Source organism: Betta splendens, chromosome 24, assembly GCF_900634795.4.
Source record: "Betta splendens chromosome 24, fBetSpl5.4, whole genome shotgun sequence".
Classification (NCBI taxonomy): domain Eukaryota; kingdom Metazoa; phylum Chordata; class Actinopteri; order Anabantiformes; family Osphronemidae; genus Betta; species Betta splendens.
This window is the reverse complement of record NC_040901.2, coordinates 13,465,302-13,485,622: the sequence shown is the minus strand read 5'-3', so window position 1 is coordinate 13,485,622 and position 20,321 is coordinate 13,465,302. Positions and strand designations below refer to the sequence as shown.

Here is a 20,321-nt window from a genome sequence, read left to right as displayed (position 1 = left end):
CGTCAACGTCGTCATCCACGGTCAACAGCGCCCTCTAGCGGCCGGTGGAGCCCAACGCACCCAGTCACAGCGGCTCCCTGCCTCGGACGGAACGGGAGAGCGTGTCCTCCTGCTGCAGCCTGCAGGAGGTGGAGGAGGCGAACGAGCAGTGCATGATGGGACAAAAAGGGCTCGTGGGCTCTGAGCGCTTCTGTGAGCAGACGCTGCTCCTCTGACAGAGAGTCCACCTGGTCCACAAACACAGGACTAAGCGTGATGAGGATACACTCAGCTTTACTTGTGATGTCTGACAGATATTTATGTAACCTGTGCTGAGGTTTAAGGAGCAGACTGTACGGTACCCTCACTCCTCAGCTTCCTGTTCCTCTGCTCCAGCAGCTCACACGTCTGGAGGAAGCGAGTGAAGCATGAAGGGAAAGGAGGATGAGCTGAATAAATGCTGGGTTCCTAGTGTTTATTGTCCTTATTGATGACACACATTGGCCAGCCTCTTATTCTAACCTTTAACATGAAGTCCAGTGGGTTCTACATCCTGAGCAGACACTGTCTAGAACACGTCTATTTTTAAGCTGTGACTGGGCCCAGGTTCTGTCCATGGACCGCGATGAAGGACGCACACACTGACCTGATGCAGCAGGTCGGCTCTCTGAGTTTGTCTCTTTCGACTCTTCTGAGCTGCAACTCTGTTCTTCTCCCTCCTCTGCAGCCTCTTGCCTTCATCCTCTGATCCCTGACACACATGCAGAAACGCAGAACCACAGTGAGCGTCTCATTTAATTGTCCTTTTTATGCGTTACTGCAAAACCACTTTCCCACATCTGCTTCACAAACAACCAGAAGTAGCTGCTTTTTACCTCAACACACAAATATAAAAAATATAACAACAAATTTATGATTATAATTTAACAAATATAAAAACTTTATTTTTGCAGTGACGACCTTTGACCTTCCTGTTAAATAAAATGCCAGTTGCAGCCTTTCTTTCTAAAGATACAACTGTAGAGACATGAAATAAAAGCAAACATCTTACCCCACATCCTTCACAGAGCAGCTCCGACTTGCTGATACTTTGATGGAATGTGCAGAGGAAATCACAGTCTGACATCACAGGTGTTCACTACATAGGTTAAAAGCAATGGACTCAGGAACAGAAGTTGACAGTCCTGCAGACTGTCTGATATTAGTGTTATTTGTGGAGTGGGCATCAGGTTCTGTTAAGAAGCTGCAGTTTCACTTCAGCTTCCGTTTCAATTTCGCTGCCGTTTTAGCAGAAGCACTGAGGGCAGTTCATGTAAGTCATATGACCTCTGGGCAGAGACATTTATATTGGACATTATATAGAAAGGTCATCTGTGTCTCAGCTTGGACCCACCTGATGTCAGTAATTCCCAGCTCACATTTAAATAAAGTGTCAAAAATAAAAAAAAGCTGGACATATATAAACTTTATTTCACTGAGAATTAAGTCACTGTTAGAAGACATGCAGTAAATGATCTGGTACCAATGCAAGGAACCAGACGCCGGTTCTCTGTCACTGATGTGTGTTTGGCTAAGGTGTCATTAATTCAGGCCTTAAAAAAGAAAAGTGCAAGAATTCTGAACCACAGCTTTTCATGCATTAAGTCCATTGTATTCCAGTCCTACAGCGATGTTATTGCGGACACCCCTCTTCGTCGGCTCGTTTCCGGTAGCAGTCTGCCTCTTCCACAGCTCTCTTTCTTGGCTGCCTGCTCCTCGCGGCTGCCATCACAGACGGGGCGGCGGCGCCCGACTGGCCGAACACCTCTCTGTGAACCTCCAGCGTGGCGTCGCTCGTCTTCATGCTGAGGATCTGACAGAGGCCTTGGGCTTGTTCCTGCAGCGTGCTGATTGACTGCACAGAAGACGTCAGGACTCAATAAAATGTCAATAAAAAAGAAAGTAAGTCATGTGATGCGTTACCTTTACGATCTGAATGGCTGATTCCACCATCGCAGGAGCTTCAGCTGACAAACTATTCATGACCCGCTCTGGTGAAACGTAAACACAAAGGAAGCAGACGTGTAACCACTTAACGTAAATCATGTCTAGTTTAGTTTATATCTTTTAATGACAGTTTTGTAATTACTTTTTGACCCTCACTGCACATCAATGATAGAAACTCCTGCATCACTGTATGATACAGATTGAATTATGAACCGTAGCTAGAATCAGTCTGCATCTGAAGCAGTTCACTGGACCTCAGGCTTTTGTGCATTTCAGTTTAGGGTCGGTGAAACTTTCGACTGTCCAGCTTAAAGCGAGAAGTGGAGTTCCTGAATAAACACAAGCAAGAGGCTGTGCAGGGTCACACAGCCGATTGCTATGTAGTGTATTTAGCACCATTGTGCAGAGCATGCTGATGTGTGGATGTAAACACATTGATCACAGCCACAGTAAAACGTTGTTTCCATCCTTTTCCATAAACTGCAGCAGCGTTCAACGGCTCAGGACGCTTCCAGGTGTGTGTTCTCTACCTCGATCAAGGTCTTTAGGCGCCTCCTCAGCCTTGTATTTTTGCTGATACAGCTCCTGAAACACACAGCAGAGCGCAGCTGCACTGATATCGTCTTCATTTGCATTTCTTTATATTTCACTCACCGACACTCACCATCAGTCTGTGTTCGGCTTTGATGGAGTGGACCACGTGGGGCAGGATCCGTTTGGGGAACGTGCGGCGCCGCCTTGTGGTCTCAACGATGGTGTCGTCCAGCAGACTCTCCAGGTCGAGAGCCTCGTCCTCAGCTGAGACCGGCGACAGACGCAGCGTTCAGCACGAGGCGTTACGGACCGAGGCGGCTCATTCGGCGCCACTCACCTTCAGCATCAGGCGCCTCGTCCCACGTCTGTCCCTTCACCAGCACATTGGCCCGAACCGCGGCCTCGAAGTTCTGCACATGCGCAAACGAGTCATTGCTTCAGCAAACAGCTCCCGTTAAACGCGTCAAAGAGCCACTGGTCTGACAGCAACAACCCACCGCTTCCAGCTCCTCCAGTAGCACGCGCTTCGTGTCCGCCGCCATGTCCGCCTGTCCGTCCAGAACCGTCTTCAGAAGCTCCTTGTAGCGATTCATCTGCTCGACCACTTGTTTCTTGGACTTTATTTGAACCCTTTTCTCCTGGTCGGTGTCTGCGCTCAGACCAGACTCCATATTTGCCGCCAACGTTTATATTTGTGACGCATGCGCAGATCGTATTTGTGGCTTCCGGGTCCGACAGCTAAACTTTCCCGTAGAGAAACATGATGATGGCACCGGTTGGCAGCTGTGTTAGATGCGTTTAAAAAGCCAACGTAAACAAGATTAAGATGCGTGATTTAACGTGTCCATCATTCAAGCAGTGTTTGAAAGCTAAAGATTAATTTAATAAAACAGATATTTTAATCATTTAGGCTATGCTGACCTATAGACTTCACACAGAGAGTTCTCCAACTGCAGGAATGGCTTGTATGTCTTCAGTCTTCAGAACATTCAGTTACAGGAACACACTGTGTTAATCATTTAACCTTCACGGGTAGGTGCTCGGCCTTATTCTTCATCAGTGACCCTCGTTTGTGTCACTTATCTTACACATGCTCTTTACTGTGCAATGGCCTTGGACTGTATATGTTATCTGCCTTACATCACATGCGGCACTCCCTCTGCCACCGCCGGCTGAGTAGGAACCTCAACCTTCCTTCACACAAGCAGCTGGGCTCAGCTGGACAGACTCATGCTTGTTATTCTGAACGTATGAGTTGGATTATAGTCTTTAAATCATCCAGATGTGGTGGTTGCTTGTTCTAGAGTCCATCCTTTGCATCACCGCAGGGGGTCTGAGCGGCGCAGCCTGAAGCCATAGGTACCAAAACAACCTGCAGCTCGTTCCCATTGTGATTATTTAACTTGAGTCCTAATGAGAAAGTGAGAGGAGAAACTGTATCCAGTCCACAGCGGACAACACAAGGTGCATGGGGGGAGGGAGGTTGGTTCTGAGGCCCCTGATCGGACTGCAGTTCAGAAAATACTGCTGAGAAAATGTGTGTGCGTGAGAGCGGTTTTCAGGAATCACAGGCTAAGTCAACAGTCCTGGGTTTCTGCTTTCATACCTCCTATTGTTATGGATCAGCTTCAGAGCTCACAGTCTGTCCACTAAACACACATTTAGACCTCAAACCGATGCACACGACAGGAATTCATTCAACCCCAGTGGAACAGAGAAGTTGCTCCTGCTAGGTGTACATGTGAGTGTTATAGTGCCAGTAGTGCTGATGGACGTGAAGTAGGAACTAGAATCATGCAAATCGTCCCTCCTCGTTTCACACAGCAGAAAACAGGCTTATGAAACGACACCATGCAAATGAGCTCCATGAAAAAAGGACAGGACGTCTGATGGCGGTAGAAAGACAACATGCTGCAGCACCAGGGCTCACTGACAGCAGGACACACACTTGATCACACCGTGATCAACAAGTCAGCTCGATTTTTGTTCACACATAAAGCACACAACTGCGTTCCTTCAGGAAGTAGTTTTGTGTTGTATTTATAAAAACAAAAACTCTGAACGAGGCTCAGGTGTCGGGAGTCACGTGATGCGTCTACACCAGATGAGATTTATCTGGAAGGAAAAACAGAAACGTGCATGAACACGTAACATCTGCTGCACGTGTGTGTGTGTGTGTGTGTGTGTGTGTGTGTGTGTGTGTGATGCCACTGACAAACTATTATAGCATCCAGTGGTTCTTACAGCTGTCCTCAAAGTGCCTCCTCTCTGGAAGGGGGTCCGGTCCCTCGCCGGGCCTCTGGCTGGAACCCGCCCCCCCACTGGATCCTGGCCCCCCGCTGGAGCCCACCCCACCGCCGGGGGCCCTCAGCGCGGTGAGCAGGGCCCGGCTGCTCCCCATGTGGCCCCTGTAGTGCCTCCTCTCCGCCCTCTCCCAGGACCGCCGGGGGCTCAGCTCCACCTGACACCACGTCTCTCTGTGCAGATTGAGCTTCAGGAGATCGCCCTCGTCCCATCCAGACATGCTTTTATTACGATCTGTTGTATTTCTAATCGTTAGCTATGAAACCATCAAAGAGGAGTCTGTCTGTGATGTCTTAGTTTCCGCAGCAACAAGCACAAACAAAGATCCTTTGTGTTTGACAGAATACTCACTCCATCGTGGTTTGAAGACTAGACTACGAGCTCTTCTGTTACTTAATGGCTCCTCACATTTCTAATGATAGGATGTGAGTGAAGGGGCAGCAATGAGCCCGTCAGTCTGGACGTTTATCCATGCTGACAATGACGCTCACTCCACGTTTGTCTTCTTGGTACTAGAGAAAAGCAGCAGAGTGAACCTTCAATTTCAAACCCACACAATGATCCGACATGTGAGCTACCTGGAGAGCACGTGACAGCAGAGTGACGTCAGCGGCTTAGCTTTAACCAAAAGCTATCACCGAATGCAGCATCCTCATCGTTACCACGTGAGGCGACCTTGTGCGCAGACGTGCTTCTAGTCTCCAGGGAGACACAAGTGCCCGTAATCTCCCGGGAGATAAAAGAATAGAAGTGTTTACTGTCTCCTGGGAGAGAGAACAAAGATAAATCACACATGACGTCCCGCGGCGACGAAACTCGAAGAATAGAACTAGAAGAATGAACGTGCACTATTTGAACGTGTCCGAGTCCTACTGGTGTTGGGCCAGACTTGCTCCGAAGGAGCTGCTGTAGGTTCAGTCCCACTGGGTCAGCGCTGATTAGGCTCAGAGCAGATAAAGCCTGAACATATGGAGCCGGTGCGGGTTCCGTGAAGCCTTCCGCGCTCTGCCTCCGCGTGGCCTCGGCGCAGCTCGCACGCGCTGCCGCTCTTCTATTGGCTCGTCAGCATCGGAAGGCGCGCGTGTCACATAAAGAGGCGAGCGAGCGAGAGGCGCACGAGACGCGCCTCACCGGAAAGGAGGGTGCTCGCGACGCGGGCTGTTCGGTCCCGGTTCGAGCAGCTGAGCTCGTTTCCGTTGAGTGCAGCGTCTATCGTTCCTGCCGCGCCTCCGCTCACACGAAGCGGCGCCGTCGCGTCATGGTCGCCGGGGAACTGGTGCAGGAGCATCTGCGTGCGGATCCCGGCGCCCCTGACGACATCACGGTCGACAGGAAGCCTCCGGAGCCGCACGCCGCCGTCGAGCGTTACGCGGATGCGACACGCGGCGCGACGCACGCGGCCGGTCGGACGGACGCGCGTCGGGCGCCGGAGCGACGCGAGGAGGTTCCGCCGGATGAAGGAGACGCGATGCTGCCGCACGGAGGAGCCGAGAGGCTGCAGACCAGGCTGTACCGGCGCCGGTTCGCCGTTCTGGCCGTCTTCAGCCTGTACTCGCTGGTCAACGCCTTCCAGTGGATCCAGTACAGCATCATCACCAACGTGTTCACGCGCTACTACGGCGTGAGCAGCGACAAGATCGACTGGCTCTCCATCGTCTACATGGTCGCCTACGTGCCGCTCATCCTCCCCGCCACCTGGCTGCTGGACCGGAAGGGTCTGCGCCTCACGGCCCTGCTGGGCTCCGGCCTCAACTGCGCAGGTGCGTGGCTCAAGTGCGGCAGCGTGAGCCCCGCGCTGTTCGGCGTCACCGTGGCCGCGCAGGTCGTCTGCTCCGTGGCGCAGGTCTTCATCCTCGGCCTCCCGTCGCGCCTCGCCTCCGTGTGGTTCGGACCGCGGGAGGTTTCCACGGCGTGCGCCACGGCCGTGCTCGGGAACCAGGTGAGCGCGTGCACGTGCGCGGGAATGCTGATTCTGGATGCTGGGGCAAAGAGTAAGGCTTGCTTGTGTGGTCCCCAGCTGGGAACAGCCATCGGCTTCCTGCTGCCCCCGGTTCTGGTGCCCACCAGGCCCGACCACGACCCGGACCCCGACCTGACGGGTCGGAACATCAGCGTCATGTTCTACGGCACCGCCGCCGTCTCCACGGCGCTCTTCGTCCTGTCCGTCGTAGGTACGTGAGGTTCCACCGGCTCCAGGTCCTGGACCCGCTGGACGGAACCGGCAGGAGCAGTGGGGTCCGCGGGAACGTTTGTGGCACGTGTTGGTTCTGGATCTGTAGAGCTGTGACTTCTCTGTTTGCAGTGATACGGGACCGCCCTCCTCTGCCTCCCAGTCAGGCCCAGGCGGTTCTGCCCGACGGACCTCCGGACCACTACTCCTACAAACAGTCCATCTCCAACCTGATCAGGAATAAAGCCTTCGTGCTGCTGCTCATCAGCTACGGTGGGTTCAGGTGCAGCCGCCTTTCCTTCGTGAGGGACCTCACGGTCCAGATTAGCAGAAGTCACCCTGGGTTCTAGAAACCAGCGGCCTGCACTGGTTCCAGTGGTTATTATTGGTTCTATGGCTCCTTCTTTCACATAACTCAGATAACGATCTGTCACAACAAACACATTCTTTGTGGCGCCTGCGCTTCGTTCCTGTTCCTGTTTCCTGTTCGTTGGATGAGGACGAGGTCGTTTTACACACATTTAAACCTGCGCATTCAGAAACAGGAAGAAGGAGGCTGATTGCTGGGTTTGGAACCAGCACCTCTGCCGGCGTGCCGCTGCTCTGACTGCTGCTTGTGTGTCTGCAGGCATCATGACCGGCTCCTTCTACTCCGTGTCCACGCTCCTCAACCAGATGATCATGGCCTGTTATGAGGTAAAGAACCCTTATCTGACTGGGATCAGATCGTAGAACGCTTCTCCTGATGTTCTGCCTGGTACAAGGTTCATTAGTTCCAGCCTGTCCATGCATTCATAGTCATTATTATAATAATAATAATAATAATAATAGGTTGATGTTGACACACACACACACACACTCACACACTCGCTGCCTGTGAAACACGGACCTTCATGCTCTCAGCTTTAAATCTCTCTAAGTGTCAGGTGACACTGGTCACATCGAGGGGACGCTCCGATTCTGCCCAGAGTCCAAGATTTAAACAGAACGACGACCTTTCACTTCACTGTGTTCTCACCAAAGACTCTCCTCCCCTCCTCTTTCTGCCCCCCCCCCCCCACCCCCCCCCACCCCCCACACACACACACACACTCAGAACGAGGGGCTGAACGCTGGGAGGATCGGTTTGACGCTGGTCGTTGCTGGGATGGTGGGTTCCATCCTCTGTGGCCTGTGGCTGGACCACACCAAGACGTACAAGTAAGCGTTCTGCTGCTGTTCTAGCATGGTTCTGCTGCAGCCGTGTTCTAACGGCATGTTCTGCAGCCCCTGTTCTAGCGGCGGTTCTGCTGCAGCCTGTGTTCTAGTGGCGGTTCTGCTGCAGCCTGTGTTCTAGTGGCGGTTCTGCTGCAGCCTCTGTTCTAGCGGCGGTTCTGCTGCGGCCTCTGTTCTAGCGTCACTAACCGCTGCTGTGTTGCAGGATGACCACTCTGCTCGTCTACAGCCTGTCGCTCGTTGGCATGTTGGTCTTCACCTTCACTCTGGACCTCAACAACATCTACCTGGTGTTCTTCACTGCTGCAGTGCTGGGGTAAGAGGGGCCTGGAGGGTGTGGCTGTAGGTGACGGAACCTGACTGTTGGGTGACGGAACCTGGCTGTAGGCGACGGAACCTGGCTGTAGGCGACGGAACCTGACTGTGGGCGACGGAACCTGACTGTGGGCGACGGAACCTGACTGTAGGCGACAGAACCTGACTGTAGGCGACGGAACCTGACTGTGGGTGACGGAACCTGACTGTGGGTGACGGAACCTGACTGTGGGTGACGGAACCTGACTGTTGGGTGACGGAACCTGACTGTTGGGTGACGGAACCTGACTGTAGATAACAGAACCTGACTGTAGGCGACGGAACCTGACTGTAGGTGACGGAACCTGACTGTGGGTGACGGAACCTGGCTGTGGGCGACGGAACCTGACTGTAGGCGACGGAACCTGGCTGTAGGCGACGGAACCTGACTGTAGGTGACGGAACCTGACTGTAGGTGACGGAACCTGGCTGTAGGTGACGGAACCTGACTGTTGGGTGACGGAACCTGACTGTTGGGTGACGGAACCTGACTGTTGGGTGACGGAACCTGGCTGTAGGTGACGGAACCTGGCTGTAGGCGACGGAACCTGACTGTAGATAACAGAACCTGACTGTTGGGTGACGGAACCTGACTGTTGGGTGACGGAACCTGACTGTTGGGTGACGGAACCTGACTGTTGGGTGACGGAACCTGACTGTAGATAACAGAACCTGACTGTTGGGTGACGGAACCTGACTGTAGGTGACGGAACCTGACTGTAGGCGACGGAACCTGGCTGTAGGCGACGGAACCTGACTGTAGATAACAGAACCTGACTGTTGGGTGACGGAACCTGACTGTGGGTGACGGAACCTGACTGTGGGTGACGGAACCTGACTGTAGATAACGGAACCTGACTGTTGGGTGACGGAACCTGACTGTTGGGTGACGGAACCTGACTGTAGGTGACGGAACCTGACTGTAGGCGACGGAACCTGACTGTAGGCGACGGAACCTGGCTGTAGGCGACGGAACCTGACTGTAGATAACAGAACCTGACTGTTGGGTGACGGAACCTGACTGTGGGCGACGGAACCTGACTGTAGGCGACGGAACCTGACTGTAGGCGACGGAACCTGACTGTAGGCGACGGAACCTGACTGTAGGCGACGGAACCTGACTGTTGGGTGACGGAACCTGACTGTTGGGTGACGGAACCTGACTGTTGGGTGACGGAACCTGACTGTTGGGTGACGGAACCTGACTGTAGATAACAGAACCTGACTGTAGATAACAGAACCTGACTGTAGGCGACGGAACCTGGCTGTAGATAACAGAACCTGACTGTAGATAACAGAACCTGACTGTAGGCGACAGGTTCTGTCACCTACAGCCAGGTTCTGACGCAGAGCCGGTCCAGTGGCTTCGCTGCAGCTTGGCCCGAGGCTCGCTGTCACGTGAGGCTCTGATCATGACTCATCGTTACGGTGCTGCTGTAACGATGAGTCATGACGGCTCCAGGCTGAGCTGAGGCCACTCGGGCCTTTGTTGCAGGTTGAAACACACCTGCTGTTGACGTGTAAATAGGGAGTGTGTCGAGCCCCGTGCTGCTGTTTGAGCTGTCGACCTCGGTGACTGTGGCGCTGATGGTGGGTTCCTGTCTGTTCCAGGTTCTTCATGACCGGCTACCTGCCGCTGGGCTTCGAGTTCGGGGTGGAGATCACCTACCCGGAGTCTGAGGGGACGTCGTCGGGGCTCCTCAACGCCTTCGCTCAGGTGACGATGCTTCCTGCTGCACCTCCGGCTCCGAGGCGCCTCTCTAACGCGTGTTTCTGCAGATCTTCGGCATCATCTTCACCCTGATTCAGGGCAAACTGACCACGGCCTACAGCCCGCTGGCCGGGAACCTCTTCCTCTGCGCGTGGATGCTCCTGGGGACGCTGCTCACCGGTGCGGCCCGGTCCAACACGCGCGTCCCAGCACGTCTTCAGCCTCTAACGTCGTTCTCTCTGTTTCAGCTTTAATCAAGTCGGAGCTGAAACGGCACAACGTCAACGTGGGGACGGACAGGAAGCACCTGAAAGCTGTGAGTCCAGGCCTCACGCTGGGTTGAGTTCACCCGCTGTTAACGCGTGTTCGTGTTTCAGCCTTGTTCCCTCCACAGACCTGTATCAGGAGACACATTCCTCCCTCTGCCCTTGAACACAGTCCTTCAGTTTGGGTATTTAGTCTTCAGCCGTACAGTCCTGTCCTTCCTGTTCTACCGTAGTGGCGTCTAAAACAACAAAGCCTCAGACGAGGCCGTTAAATCGGCCTTTGTTCCGTCTCCCGTCGCAGTCAGAGCGGCTCAGCAGAGAAGCCGGTCCGTCGACTACAGCACAGGGACAGAACCAGGACCGGCCCCATTCTGCGTCCTAAGAACCTAAACGTGTGTCTTCTGTGTTCCAGCTTCCCAGCGAGCGTCCTGAGGACCGTCTGTCAGAGACAAAGACCAACGGAGTCAAGCTGGAGCCTTCACTCAGCTTCTGTCGTGAAACCTCATTGTGACGGAGCTCTGGCCTGGGAACCGGACCAGCGCCAGGCCTTTATGGCCAGTACAAATCTCTTTAATGTGTGACATGGGCCCGGCCCGTAGCGGCGCCGGTTCCATGGCAGCTGGTCAACGCTCCACCACGCGAGGCGCTGACGAAGCCCCGCTGCGTCTCATGGGTTCTGTGGGTGAAGTCCACCATCGCGCGGCGCCAGAGGGAACGTGCTTCTGCTTCCTGACGCTACTCGAATTGGACTTTGAGGATCTCTCTTTCAAGGCGTGGGCTTTTTTCCCTTCGCTTGTTTGAGCAGCAGCTGCAGATTATTTATGGTTTGCCTCCATCTGCACAACAATAGGTGACATCTGCTCCGCTGACGTAACAGTCCTGGGAGATGCAAGAAAAGTGCAAGAAAGCGTCTGGCAGCTGATGTCGTGTTGATTTGCAGCCTCACTGACGCGACTTTACGAACTAGAGCATTGCTGGAGGTTTGTTCCTCCTCTGTCTCTGCTGCTGCTTTCTTTTCCTGAGGTCGCTCGTCAGTGTGGCGCCATCTAGTGGAGAAGCACAGTGTTCACTCCTGGGTTAACTTCTGTTTTATACTTGAAGTTTACTTTTTGTAGATTTCAGTTTATTTTATTTATATGAACTGTTTAACAGTGACTTTATAATCCTTTAACATTTAAATACTTCACTCATCTAAACTCCATGGATCATTTGGTCCATACGTTCGGTATCAGCTTCTTTGGGCTTAATTTATTTTTTGTTTATTTTTGCTTAGTTTTTGCCTTTTTATTTTGTTAAATAAATAATAACTTTCACAGTTAGGTCCTAATTCTTTTTAGATTTTATTTAAATCCATTTTTTTTACTCTAAATACACTGTCTGGCCAAAAAGGAAGGCTCCACCTGGACTGATGATCTGTGGCTGCTGTAGTTGGTCAGTTCTGGGTTCAGCAACAGTATGTGCTCAAACAATGAGGTCAACTGACGACCTGGATACACTGAATTTAATGCACCATTGGATGGAAATAAATGCAGCAGCTTATGGAAGCAAGGCCAGCGAGTGCGTGCTGTAATCAAAGCTGAAGGCGTCCAATGAAATATTAGACCTTTTTTTGGCCAGGCAGTGTGTAAATATGGCATTGTTACGTATTTTACAACAACAGTTAATATATCATGCATCTGTCCAGTATGATGATCAGTTCAAACATCAGCTGGAAGTCGATCACTGAAAATCAGTGTCTTCAAATAAAGAATGGTTCCGTGTAAATGTTGTCACTCTGCACAATCAGGACTTTGAAGTTAACACTGGTCATTTATGTGAAAGGAGGAAGTCTCCAATAATTGTCCTCTGAGATTCCTGCTTGAATGTGAACTTTAAACACTGCCAACTAGAAGCCTCCTCTAAAAGCTTCATCATCAAATGTTGAAAACGGCACAAAACACTAAAAATATTCACTTTGTAAAAGGAGGACGATGGACGAAAGATGACGTCATCCCTCACATTTCTGCTAAATCAGAACAATAAAAGGTCTTTTCCACCGTTCTCCAGCGTCTCCTGGTTTTTGTGGCTCCGTGCAGACGCTGTGTGGCGTCTTTGGCACCGCAGCAGTAAAGCTGCTCTTTGACCCTGATGACGGAGTGATGGAGGCTGAAGTGTTGCTGTTGTTAAGACACAAAAAGCTGCAGAGAGCGTGAGGCGCTTCCAGAGAAAAATGGCCTCGCTCGTGCTCAAGATGCTGTCACTGCTTCATTTCAAAGGTAACGGATGGACGTCTGAGTACGTATGTGTGTGAATGAGCAGAGCTATGGAGGAGAGGCGTTTGAAGGCGTTTGAAGATCTGTTTGATGTCTGTCGGTGCTGACTTCATCTACCTGTACCGCTCGGTCGGACCCGCCACGGTTCTGCCCTGCTCCGTGTCGCCGTCCAACAGCGAGTGCTTCAACCTCACCTGCCTTTACAACAGGCGCCGCTCTCCCACGGTGGAGGAGGTGGAGGACTGAGCGCTCTCTGCCCGACGCTCCAGACTGAGTCTGGGCCCAAACTGCTCTCTGGCAGGTGTAGAACCCTGGTGTAGGACGCAGGTTCTACACCCGGCGCCAGGGGAGACTCAGCACAGGGAGGGACGCGGGGTTTACCTCCACACTGACACGTGGGATCCTCGAACCTGCAACCAGATGATCCAGACCCACCCTTCCAACGTCCATCTGCAGCTCAGATTAATAACACCACTGTCCTCACTCGCCGCCTCCCAGTGACCCAGCACCGGTCCGGCGCTGACCCGCGGGGCCACAGTGAGGTCGTGCTGCGTCTGTGTGGCTCCGTGTGAGCGGAACAGATGGACGACACCGGCGCCGAGCGGCGTCACGGAATCAGGTTGTAGCTGTCGGATCAAAACGACTGCCTGTGCTGCCTCACTGTCAGACGCCAGACTGGACCCAGTACCAGGTTCAGCTGCCAGTTCCTCAGCGAGAACGAGGCGGCAGTGGAGGCCGACTGCACACCTGCGTTCACAGGTGGGAGGAAAAACGATGTTCACTGACTTAAACAGCACTTTAACTCCCCCTCCCACAGGCTGGTCTCCTCTCAGGATTAAATACTGTACTTGAACCATTATCATTGTAGATCCCACAGACTGGTCTCCTCTCCGCTCCATCATGGTGACGCTGCGTGTTTCTGGGCTGATCCTAATGATTGGAGTCACTGTTCTCATCATCACAGACAAAGGTGAGAGCATTCAGATTCGACCAGAGCTGATGAGATAAAACCATCAGGCTGAACGTCTTCTCTCTTCTCTCCCCAGCGATCAAACAGTCCCTCAGAGACAAACGTGTGAGTCCATCATTTCATTTATCTCCCTCCAAAGCTTTGGATCAGTGATCCAGTCATTCAGCTTTCACTCATATCTGGCTTTTATTTAAATGCACTCAGTTTCCAAACTGCAGGATTTAGGATTTTTAGATAAAAAGCTCCCCTCAAACACGGTGCATAAGAAACTGAAGGTCGTCTGCTGGGCTGCAGTAACTGCCCCAACCTGTAGGTGGTGCAGACGAGAGGCTGAGGTCATGTGATCGATAACAGGAAGTGGGAGGAATGTGGGATGATGGGAGATGGAGTCAGGTGGAATAACTACAGACTGAGGCTGAAGCCAGGCAGCAGCAGGGACAGGATGGGATCAGTGTAATGTCTGGTTCTGGTTCTGGTTCTGGTCTGGACCCATTGCCTTCATGTCCTGGAGACACGGTCTGAAATGTCTGTGTTCCTCAGATCCGTTACCACGGTGACGTGACAGCGGACTGTGAAGATGAATGAAGACCTGATTGTTCATCTGACGTGACACAGAATGAAGACGCTCACGCATCAAAGTTCCAACAAGTCATTTAATAAACTGAGTGGATCGGTTGAGAGCGTTTGTGTTCATTGCGTCCTTCGTCTGGTCTGTGACACTGTGACCTTTGCTCCAGTGGATTCAGTGATGGTCATGAACCGTGAGTCTGTATGTGAATGATCTGGACGCTCACAGTGGTTGAAGCTACGGTGACGTAACATGATGCAACACTCGCCCACAGCATCTCTGTCTCACTTGACTTCCTACTGAAGCCGCCACTTCCTGCGCTGACACACAGTTTCAACACAGCCTTTCTACGAATAAAGTAAAATAAAGGCAGTAAACGCTTCAACCAATGAACGGATTCTGACATTTTTAGACATTTCTGACCCTGAGCCGAGGAGCGGCTGCTCACGTCCGTTAGGAGCAGGAGGCAGAGGTGCCGTAACCGTGGACGCCGATGGGCTGAGCATGGAGTGATGCAGCCTCACTTCAGCCGTCCTCAACACAAGGAGGAAACGGTCACATGAGCAGCTGAGACGAGGAAGAGGACGACACCATGATCCCACTGCTCCTGATTCTTGCTCCTGTGCTTCGCTCTGAAGGTACGTGTGTGTTTGAATCCTACTCGTGACTCCAGAGACATTCAAAGCTGCTGTTGGACTTCAGCCAGTGTGTGAATACGGGCCGGGACCAGTGGGTCCACTTCCTGTTTGAGGCCACTCAGGTTTTTGAAGCCTTCAGCTGAACACGAAGGTTCACATCACACATGAACAGAAGCTCTAACAGCTTTAACAGCAGAGACACAGAGACAAGAAGCTTTGCTTTGGGTGTGTTTATACGTCACTGCTGCTGCTACTTGCTCATTCTATTATTTATCAGTATTACTGTCTTTACATTCTATTTTATTTATCAGTGTTACTCTATTCACATTCTATTTTATTTATCAGTATTACTCTATTCACGTTCTATTATTCATCAGTATTACTCTATTCACATTCTATTTTATTTATCAGTGTTACTCTATTCACATTCTATTTTATTTATCAGTGTTACTCTATTCACATTCTATTTTATTTATCAGTGTTACTCTATTCACATTCTATTTCTAAGTTCTATTGTATTCTGTAGGTTTCTATTGTGTTCACTGTGGACGACAAAAAGTATTTCATTGTACAGAGAAACTGGTTTCCTCACTGCATGTGACAATAAACACTTTGAATCTTGAATCGTACTATCACCAGTCAACCAGTAGGCGGCGTCGGTCCACGCGGCCTCTGCACCACAACAAATCACTGCAGACGTAAGTTCTGACTCCTGCAGCGAGTCACCAGCATCTCGTCCTCTGTTTGCAGCTGCCGTGAAGACCATCAATCTGTACCACGGTCCTGGAGACGATGCCGTTCTGCCCTGTGTCTCTGTGTCTCACCTTGATGCTCCATCGTGCTCCAACATTATCTGGCTTTATAAACAATGGACGGAACCAACACTTCAGGAGGTTGTGAATGGAAAAGTCAGAACAGATTCGGTTCGAGCTGCACGACTGGATGTGGACACAACGTGTTCTCTGATCGTCAGGAACATCACAGCTGAGGATGCTGGTTTTTATACATGCAGACAGGGGGAGTACTCTTACACAGAAACATTTGTGTATTTAAGTGTTCTGACGAGTAAGTTAACTATTGACTCAACACAGATTCACTGCGTTTACATCCAATCAGTTCAAAGATTCAGCAAAGCTAACGATAAACACACAATAAAGCAGCTTGTTTCCTCTCAGTCTCTCCAGCTCCACCAGACGCTGATCCAAAGAGTGATGGAAACGTCACATTGCTCTGCACTCTGTTCAGAAACAGCAGGTTGGATCAGTGTAAACAGAACAGCATCCGCTGGCTGGATGAGACTGGAGCTGAGCTGCAGGAACTGACACAGAGAAACTGTGTCTCTGCTCTGAGTGTGAAACACCAGCGTGGTCCCAACCGGAGGCTCAGGTGTCAGTACGTGGAGGACCAAAGCGTGAGGATAGAGGTCCACTACCCACCAGTGTCCACAGGTGGGGGACACATCATCGTTTAACCTGCTGCAGGATTAAATACTGTACTTAAACCATTATCATTGTAGATCCCACAGACTGGTCTCCTCTCCGCTCCATCATGGTGACGCTGCGTGTTTCTGGGCTCATCCTAATGATTGGAGTCACTGTTCTCATCATCACAGACAAAGGTGAGAGCATTCAGATTCTACCAGAGCTGATGAGATAAAACCATCAGGCTGAACGTCTTCTCTCTTCTCTCCCCAGCGATCAAACAGTCCCTCAGAGACAAACGTGTGAGTCCATCATTTCATTTATCTCCCTCCAAAGCTTTGGATCAGTGATCCAGTCATTCAGCTTTCACTCATATCTGGCTTTTATTTAAACGCTCTCAGTTTCCAAACTGCAGAATTTAGATAAAAAGCTCCCCTCAAACAAGGTGCATAAAAACTGAAGGTCGTCTGCTGGGCTGCAGTAACTGCCCCAACCTGTAGGTGGTGCAGACGAGAGGCTGAGGTCATGTGATCGATAACAGGAAGTGGGAGGAATGTGGGATGATGGGAGATGGAGTCAGGTGGAATAACTACAGACTGAGGCTGAAGCCAGGCAGCAGCAGGGACAGGATGGGATCAGTGTAATGTCTGGTTCTGGTTCTGGTTCTGGTTCTGGTCTGGACCCATTGCCTTCATGTCCTGGAGACACGGTCTGAAATGTCTGTGTTCCTCAGATCCGTTACCACGGTGACGTGACAGCGGACTGTGAAGACGAATGAAGCCCCTATTGTTCATCTGACGTGACACAGAATGAAGACGCTCACGTATCAAAGCTACAACAAGTCATTTAATAAACTGAGTGGATCGGTTGAGAGCGTTTGTGTTCATTGCGTCCTTCGTCTGGTCTGTGACACTGTGACCTTTGCTCCAGTGGATTCAGTGATGGTCATGAACCGTGAGTCTGTATGTGAATGATCTGGACGCTCACAGTGGTTGAAGCTACGGTGACGTAACATGATGCAACACTCGCCCACAGCATCTCTGTCTCACTTGACTTCCTACTGAAGCCGCCACTTCCTGCGCTGACACACAGTTTCAACACAGCGTTTCTACGTATAAAGTAAAATAAAGGCAGTAAACGCTTCAACCAATGAACGGATTCTGACATTTTTAGACATTTCTGACCCTGAGCCGAGGAGCGGCTGCTCACGTCCGTTAGGAGCAGGAGGCAGAGGTGCCGTAACCGTGGACGCCGATGGGCTGAGCATGGAGTGATGCAGCCTCACTTCAGCCGTCCTCAACACAAGGAGGAAACGGTCACATGAGCAGCTGAGACGAGGAAGAGGACGACACCATGATCCCACTGCTCCTGATTCTTGCTCCTGTGCTTCGCTCTGAAGGTACGTGTGTGTTTGAATCCTACTCGTGACTCCAGAGACATTCAAAGCTGCTGTTGGACTTCAGCCAGTGTGTGAATACGGGCCGGGACCAGTGGGTCCACTTCCTGTTTGAGGCCACTCGGGTTTTGAAGCCTTCAGCTGAACACGAAGGTTCACATCACACATGAACAGAAGCTCTAACAGCTTTAACAGCAGAGACACAGAGACAAGAAGCTTTGCTTTGGGTGCGTTTATACGTCACTGCTGCTGCTACTTGCTCATTCTATTATTTATCAGTATTACTCTATTCACATTCTATTTTATTCATCAGTATTACTCTATTCACATTCTATTATTTATCAGTATTACTCTATTCATATTCCATTATTTATCAGTATTACTCTATTTCCATTCTATTTTATTTATCAGTATTACTCTATTCACATTCTATTTCTAAGTTCTATTGTATTCTGTAGGTTTCTATTGTGTCGTCACTGTGGACGACAGAAAGTATTTCATTGTACAGAGAAACTGGTTTCCTCACTGCATGTGACAATAAACACTCTGAATCTTGAATCGTACTATCAGCAGTCAACCACTAGGCGGCGTCGGTCCACGCGGCCTCTGCACCACAACAAATCACTGCAGACGTAAGTTCTGACTCCTGCAGCGAGTCACCAGCATCTCGTCCTCTGTTTGCAGCTGCTGTGAAGCCCATCAATCTGTACCACGGTCCTGGAGACGATGCCGTTCTGCCCTGTGTCTCTGTGTCTCACCTTGATGCTCCATCGTGCTCCATCATTAACTGGCTTTATAACAAAAGGGAGGAACCAACACTTGACGAGGTTCAGAATGGAAAAGTCAGCACAGATTCGGTTCGAGCTGCACGACTGGATGTGGACACAACGTGTTCTCTGATCATCAGGAACATCACAGCTGAGGATGCTGGTTTTTATACATGCAGACAGGGGGAGTACTCTTACACAGAAACATTTGTGTATTTAAGTGTTCTGACGAGTAAGTTAACTATTGGCTTAACACAGATTCACTGCGTTTACATCCAATCAGTTCAAAGATTCAGCAAAGCTAAGAATGAACAGACACTAAAGCAGCTTGTTTCCTCTCAGTCTCTCCAGCTCCACCAGACGCTGATCCAAAGAGTGATGGAAGCATCACATTGCTCTGCACTCTGTTCAGAAGCAGCACTTCGGGTCTGTGTGAACAGAACAGCTTCCGCTGGCTGGATGAGACTGGAGCTGAGCTGCAGGAACTGAGACAGACTAACTGTGTCTCTGCTCTGAGTGTGAAACGCCAGCGTGGTCCCAACCGGAGGTTCAGGTGTCAGTACGTGGAGGACCAAAGCGTGAGGATAGAGGTCCACTACACACATGTGTCCACAGGTGGGGGACACGCCGCTAAGTCGCCATCTGATCCAAACCCATCTGACAGTGCTTTCTGTGCAGAACCAGATGCAGAGAAGATCTACATCGGCAGCGGTGTAGGTGTCGGACTCGTGGTGCTGCTCATCCTCACGGCTGTTCTCATCAAACGCAGGAAAAAGGCTAAAGTGACGGAGGGTGAGTGGTTAAAGCAGACGACGCGACGTGACACAGAACCGAAGGATGAGAAAATGAAAGCTGGAGCAGGTGGACGACATGGTCCTTTCATTTCTTCAGCTTCTGCTGTGACAGATTAAAGTCATTAACCTCAAGCACTTTTGCTGAGTCACAGTGTTTGCATGTAAAATAGAACCTTTTCTTCCAGATCTGCATCAACCAGCTGACGCCTTGGTGAGTAAAGTGCCTTCACTTGCTCCCACACACAAACACAAGCACAGGCCTGACACTGAGCCGTGCTTCATGTGACAGACTCATGTTCACGTCATGAAGTCCATGACCCGGGTTCGAACTGTGACCTTCGCGTTTGTGCTGTTTGTACATCGTAGGAGGTGCAGAGCGGCGTGACCTACTGCACCGTCAGCCACCACAAAGCAGAGGTCGCTCAAAGGCAGGTGAGTGACCTCACACATCCTCGTCGGCAGCAACGCTCCAGAACAGACCTCCAGAACCCGCACTAACACTGGGTAAACGCTCCACAGGCCAAAGACCACGAAGCGGTGACGTATTCTGACATAAGGACCGCGACCGCAGACACCGACGACGATGCCACACACCTGTACAGCTGCGTCATCAAAACCCAGTGAAGAGGAACCAAGACACAGAGTAAAGTTACAAAGAACGGGCAGTGTTTTAATTATTTATGCACAGGCGTCAATATGTGGTCAATGTGATCCACACAGCACAATTACAAACATTCATTGTCAGACGTCATTAACATGTTTCACATGTTTCCAGCTACTGACGACATCCCCATTCTTTTCTTGTTTTTAGCATTTATTGTTAGCATTTTAGCATGTGCGATAAGTTTTGATTGTCTGCTACACAACTTTTCTATCCCTGTATTTAAATTCTTGCAGCTTTTTGTCTGTTTCCACCACGATTAAATAGAATCTGTCATCAGTGACCCGTCTAATTGACTGAACTTAATTTGAACACACACACACACACACACACAC

The 20,321-nt window shown here is 50.8% G+C and overlaps 4 protein-coding genes and 1 pseudogene across 4 annotated transcripts in view; 3 read left to right on the top strand and 2 right to left on the bottom strand.

The window, feature by feature from the left end:
- The window catches only part of LOC114849245 (uncharacterized), a 48,466-nt gene extending 31,227 nt beyond the window's left edge, over positions 1-17,239 (top strand). The window contains exons 2-9 of the mRNA XM_055506522.1: positions 13,640-13,741; positions 13,818-13,846; positions 14,282-14,947; positions 15,698-16,012; positions 16,123-16,395; positions 16,464-16,565; positions 16,642-16,670; positions 17,102-17,239. Coding sequence (XP_055362497.1) covers positions 14,902-14,947; positions 15,698-16,012; positions 16,123-16,395; positions 16,464-16,565; positions 16,642-16,670; positions 17,102-17,146 — 810 coding nt within the window. The 5' untranslated portion in view covers positions 13,640-13,741; positions 13,818-13,846; positions 14,282-14,901 and the 3' untranslated portion in view covers positions 17,147-17,239. The remainder of the gene's footprint in view (positions 1-13,639; positions 13,742-13,817; positions 13,847-14,281; positions 14,948-15,697; positions 16,013-16,122; positions 16,396-16,463; positions 16,566-16,641; positions 16,671-17,101) is intronic.
- On the bottom strand, positions 65-1,276 carry LOC114849241 (basic leucine zipper transcriptional factor ATF-like 3; annotated as a pseudogene).
- Positions 1,430-4,602, bottom strand: LOC114849239 (kinetochore-associated protein NSL1 homolog). The gene is made up of 6 exons (XM_029140447.3): positions 2,997-4,602; positions 2,837-2,909; positions 2,630-2,763; positions 2,496-2,550; positions 1,942-2,009; positions 1,430-1,873 (listed from the first exon to the last, which is right to left on the bottom strand). The coding sequence occupies exons 1-6, from the start codon at positions 3,168-3,170 to the stop codon at positions 1,652-1,654; spliced, it is 726 nt and encodes a 241-aa protein (XP_028996280.1). The 5' UTR covers positions 3,171-4,602; the 3' UTR covers positions 1,430-1,651.
- LOC114849231 (feline leukemia virus subgroup C receptor-related protein 1-like) lies at positions 5,433-12,559 on the top strand. The gene is made up of 10 exons (XM_029140436.3): positions 5,433-6,742; positions 6,821-6,974; positions 7,106-7,246; positions 7,602-7,669; positions 8,070-8,173; positions 8,394-8,504; positions 10,154-10,259; positions 10,322-10,433; positions 10,502-10,569; positions 10,932-12,559. The coding sequence occupies exons 1-10, from the start codon at positions 6,062-6,064 to the stop codon at positions 11,028-11,030; spliced, it is 1,644 nt and encodes a 547-aa protein (XP_028996269.1). The 5' UTR covers positions 5,433-6,061; the 3' UTR covers positions 11,031-12,559.
- Positions 17,240-17,252: 13 nt separating the features above from the next.
- On the top strand, positions 17,253-20,255 carry LOC114850145 (uncharacterized). Its single transcript, XM_055506521.1, has 7 exons — positions 17,253-17,767; positions 18,449-18,763; positions 18,874-19,146; positions 19,210-19,323; positions 19,511-19,536; positions 19,692-19,757; positions 19,845-20,255. The coding sequence occupies exons 1-7, from the start codon at positions 17,722-17,724 to the stop codon at positions 19,947-19,949; spliced, it is 945 nt and encodes a 314-aa protein (XP_055362496.1). The 5' UTR covers positions 17,253-17,721; the 3' UTR covers positions 19,950-20,255.
- The last annotated feature ends 66 nt before the right edge of the window (positions 20,256-20,321 follow it).

Excerpts from the sequence above, each read along its gene's own strand:
- LOC114849239 (XM_029140447.3), bottom strand. The coding sequence starts at position 3,170 with ATGGAGTCTGGTCTGAGCGCAGACACCGACCAGGAGAAAAGGGTTCAA. Across the intron at positions 2,551-2,629 it reads AAGCCGAACACAGACTGATG|GAGCTGTATCAGCAAAAATA; the intron begins GTGAGTGTCGGT and ends TGTGTGTTTCAG. Across the intron at positions 2,010-2,495 it reads GCCTAAAGACCTTGATCGAG|AGCGGGTCATGAATAGTTTG; the intron begins GTAGAGAACACA and ends ACGTTTCACCAG.
- LOC114849231 (XM_029140436.3), top strand. The coding sequence starts at position 6,062 with ATGGTCGCCGGGGAACTGGTGCAGGAGCATCTGCGTGCGGATCCCGGC. Across the intron at positions 8,505-10,153 it reads TTCACTGCTGCAGTGCTGGG|GTTCTTCATGACCGGCTACC; the intron begins GTAAGAGGGGCC and ends TGTCTGTTCCAG. Across the intron at positions 10,434-10,501 it reads CCTGGGGACGCTGCTCACCG|CTTTAATCAAGTCGGAGCTG; the intron begins GTGCGGCCCGGT and ends TCTCTGTTTCAG.
- LOC114850145 (XM_055506521.1), top strand. The coding sequence starts at position 17,722 with ATGATCCCACTGCTCCTGATTCTTGCTCCTGTGCTTCGCTCTGAAG. Across the intron at positions 18,764-18,873 it reads GTATTTAAGTGTTCTGACGA|TCTCTCCAGCTCCACCAGAC; the intron begins GTAAGTTAACTA and ends GTTTCCTCTCAG. Across the intron at positions 19,324-19,510 it reads AAAGGCTAAAGTGACGGAGG|ATCTGCATCAACCAGCTGAC; the intron begins GTGAGTGGTTAA and ends CTTTTCTTCCAG.